The sequence below is a fragment of the Morone saxatilis genome, unplaced genomic scaffold, assembly GCF_004916995.1.
Source record: "Morone saxatilis isolate NCDOM2014 unplaced genomic scaffold, NCSU_SB_2.0 Contig12, whole genome shotgun sequence".
In the NCBI taxonomy this organism is placed as follows: domain Eukaryota; kingdom Metazoa; phylum Chordata; class Actinopteri; family Moronidae; genus Morone; species Morone saxatilis.
Genome location: NW_023339674.1, coordinates 21908335 through 21912618, shown reverse-complemented (window position 1 = coordinate 21912618; position 4284 = coordinate 21908335). Strand labels below are relative to the sequence as shown.

Below are 4284 nucleotides of genomic sequence, written 5' to 3'. Positions count from 1 at the left end.
GACGATGCCCTTGTAGATTACATGGGGAGCGCAATCTGTGTTTAGCACACTCGCCCCTTAGAGGACGGATTATGGGATAAACAGAGTGGCAGGCTCCTGTCACCATACACACACTAACTCACACACACACATCAATATCACATCACACACCCCAGCCCCCAGTCACTCAGGAGGACACACAGAGACTAAAGGAGCCCGGCCATGGCCTCATGCTGTGTTATCAGGGTAACGAATTCTTACTGGTGGCCATGCAAAGTTCAACATGTGAATCAGGAAAAAGTGAGGACAGCAGAGCATCATGTTCAACACTCCGGAGGAACCCAGAACTTCCCCCAGAACCCAGCAGAACCCAGCAGAACCCGTGCTTACGCTATATCAATGGCCACTTGTATCAAATAAGAATACACTGACACTCATTAGTGCTTTAAAGTAACAATGTATCGACGTTTTTAAGTTAAGAGAGTCGCTTCCCGCCAGGACAAATGTGCGTCATAACCAACGTTACCTGTAATTGAACTGTAATTATATAAAGCCGTACCGTGGACCGTACCGTGCTGGTCCAAGAGAGACAGCCTGTTTATAGCAGTGTAATAAGTAGGTGGTCACTAGCGTTGGCTCAGCCTGTCACACGCCCCTCAGCGTGGGAAGAGACGCAAACAGCAGCGCGTGTCTCCCAGTATGAAGCAATGGGCTAAAAACAACAACGCAGTTAGAACTACAACTAAACTTAACTAACATTGATAAAGAAATACAGTTTGTCTGGCTTCATAAAGTGGAACAAACAAACAAACAAACATTTACTTTGCTCCTACTTTCAGGTAGTTTTTAAGCCAGTATGGTAGGATGTTACAAACTCGTGTTGACCTTAGCTAACTTTATTTTCATGTACTATAATTATTTTATAGGTTCAGTTCAGCCACTGATGCCTCCTCGTGCCGTTTCCGTTCAGAGCCTCGCGCGGTGTGTAACAGAGAGTAGGTACTCACGCACTGCCTCCTGTTTGGGGTCCAGCTCGGAGCAGGTCTGCTGAAGTCGGCTGATCTTGCTCTGCAGACCCCTGACCCGCTGGTTGGTGGATGTGAGGTCGTTTTCCAGCTCCTGGAATATGGAGCAGGCATGTCTGGCCAGGTCCGACAGCTGCCGCAAGGTCCGAGATAGAGCCACATTACTGATGGAGACCAGATCCTCGAAAAGCAGACCCTCCTCGTTTGGGATTTGATACCTGCAAAGCAACTGGGGTTCCACGACTCGTTTGGCAAATGGCATGTTGGTGTGGACCGGGGAATAAATCCGACAAAAGTGACCCAAAAGTGAGCAGAAAGCAGTTCTCCCCCCTCGCCCCCTGATCCAGTTTTTCTGAATTCAGCTGCTGCTGATGCCCCCCATCCTTTCATTTGTTAGAGAGGACTGTTGTGCTCCTGGCTGCTGCGCCGGGTCATCTGCTGCCCCTAATGCTAGTGTGTTTTTCACTGCTCCAAAGTAGAGGTGGTTTTAAAAAAGGCGACTGTAAAACCTGGAGGGGATTCACTGGATCCGGACTGCTGAGCTGCTGGGCTGCCGTGTTGGCTTCACAGTCCTCAGAAAAAACGAGCACAGTGGTCACACTTTCATACATCACACACCGAAGGTCTTATAGGCACGTTCATACAGTACAGCGTACAGTAAAGTGAGTTCAGTATGTTCAGTAAATCAACTTTCCAATACAGACTGTTTATTGGACATGTCAGTGAGGGGAGATCCAAACTGTATTGTCATACATTTAACATTTGCTTTTAACCAGAACTAAAATGATTAGTTTGTAATTAATTAATTGATTACAGGAATCGAGAGAAAATCAACCAGTAACAATTTTAATAACTGATTCATTGTTTATGTAATTTAAAAAAAAAAGCAAATAATACCAAAAACCGCACTGGTTCCAGCCTCCAGTCTGGTTCCAAATGTGAATATTTGCTGGTTTTAATAACACACTGAATGTCTTTGGGTTTGGGACTGTTGGTCAGACAAAATAAGACATTTCAGTGTGTTACCTGAGGCTCTGGGTAACTGTGAGGGACATTTTTTTTTTTACTATTTTCTGACATTTTATAGACCAAAACATTAGTTGATGAATCAAAACATAACCATTCATATTCAGACTCACTGAGAGTAACGGTAATTGCAGCCCTGCGTTTAACCATCGTCTCATTTTCAGAGTTGGCCACAGAGGCAAATGTAAATGAATGACACAGAGCTTATGTAACGTATCCTGGACAAGCATCACACTGGTTCTGTTATTTACAATGCAGTGGTTTGGCTGGGTGCATTATAGGCGAAGGGGGGTTGGACAGCTTCTCGGGTCACACAATCCCTCATCTCCAAGCTGGGGAAGGTCTAGTTAGGACAAAAGCAGGCAGGGTATCTGGATTAGCATTCTCCTCAAAAGCTGCAGTACATCATGTGTTTTATTAAAGGTTTAAAATAATTATAATCATGAGAAGACAAGCTTTCATATGATTCAAATACATGAATTAGTGCAGCCTGTAGGGCTCAATGTTGTCTTTATTCATTCTCAATTTGTGATGCAACTGTGAGGATTTCTGTTTTACTTTATAATTTCCATCTCTGTGTTAATCTTTGCTTTCACCTCCGTATGCAGAGACCTGACAGCCCGTGCCGCACTTCATTCACATTTGCTGAATGAGTGTTTAGCTAAATCCCACCAGCTGACGGGGCCAGAATCAGGAGAGGTGACAGCCTGAAAGCCCTTCCTGTGGCCTAACTAATGTCCACACCAGAAGTGCAACCTTTGCAAAGCCCGGGTCTGGGACAAAGGAGAGACGAGAGGAACGGCGTATGTCGTCATCTTTGAGTAATGGTGCTGCAACAAAAGGGCTAACTTGAACTTACAAAAGCTGGTAATCTTTGTTGTGAGAAGAGTCAGCTTTAACTTTAAGCCACCGGGGCGATACAAGTGATTGAGGAGCCCGTTGCAGCCGTTTACAGTGCATTCACACTGAACTTGAAAAATAAGTCCACGTGTCGGTTAATTTCATTCGATTACCTTTGAGTTTCTGCTTTTTTCCAATAAACAGTTGCTTACTACAAAGTACTGAGACATATATATGGAGTCCTACAGAGACCCAATTCTGTCAATGAGGGGTTTTTCTATTTGTGTCTGAGAGCACTAAATATCAGTCTCCAGCTAGACGAATCAATAATAGTACTAACCATAATAAGCCAGTTGCTGACTTTGTGTGAGATAGCTAGATGGCAATTATATCAAACAGGCATTTACTCAGAGACAACACATGGCTGACACATATAGTTTCCTCATCACGTGCAGCTGTCATCTTAAAATGCAAACCAAACACTTTTAAGTGGTATTTATAGTTCAGTGAGAATGGCTCCCTGTTAAGCCGTCTGATTTAATGAATACGCGCAGCCCTCTCCTGATGTATAAGATGAAATAAAACCTACAGTATGGGAGGAGATACTGTAAGTTGATGCGGCAGGTACTGACACGCAGGGCTGTGCCAAATATTGGTTATGACACAGAGGAGTTATGAGCGCCTTGTTGTCGTCTGGCATCCTGTGTCTGTCTCCCAGACTGAACTCATTCACTCCAGCTCATTCATTTTCTCCATTCATCTTCTCAGATGTGGGAGCCGCATATTATTCCACGATGCCTTAAGACAGGCTCAAGCACCGTTCCGCTGTTTTGCTTGGATTTAAGGATCTGTTTCATTTTGCTCTTTCTTAAAAAATTTCCTGCGATTTCAATCACCAAAAGGACTCATTCAGTCATACTTGTCCTCTGAGCGGCTCAATTTAGTCTCGCAGAATCCTTCACATCCTGAAAATGATTTATATGCTGCTATTTCCAGGAAAAATGAGAGGCAAAATATATCAACCATGAAAACTGCAACAAGACTGAGAGTCTAAAAGAGAAGAGTATACAGCCATGCTAGCAGCTCTGTGAGGATGCAAAGGAGTGCTCAAAAAGAGTCACAAATTTAGGACCTTAGGCTCAACTTGATGAAATCAAAAAAGACTTGCAACTGGACTCAGACTTTGACATCAGTGACTCGTGACTTCACTTGGACTTGAGCCTTTTGACTTGAAAATACTTGATACCTTCCTCAAGACCAAAGACTATGTCATTAACAAAGTGTGACACGGCTATGTGTTGCGTCCACTGCAGAGTCCCCTCACTAGTTTTGTCATTCCACAGGGTTAGTAGAGTTTACACTTTAGAGGATGTTGCAGGTTCCCTCTCCCACTTTGATGTTCACCCTAAAAAAA

At 43.8% G+C, this 4284-nt stretch overlaps 1 protein-coding gene across 1 annotated transcript in view; it reads right to left on the bottom strand.

Moving 5' to 3' along the window:
• The window catches only part of nhsa (Nance-Horan syndrome a (congenital cataracts and dental anomalies)), a 55705-nt gene extending 54266 nt beyond the window's left edge, over positions 1-1439 (bottom strand). Inside the window, exon 1 of the mRNA XM_035653680.1 lies at positions 987-1439. Coding sequence (XP_035509573.1) covers positions 987-1266 — 280 coding nt within the window. The 5' untranslated portion in view covers positions 1267-1439. The remainder of the gene's footprint in view (positions 1-986) is intronic.
• Positions 1440-4284: the final 2845 nt, after the last annotated feature.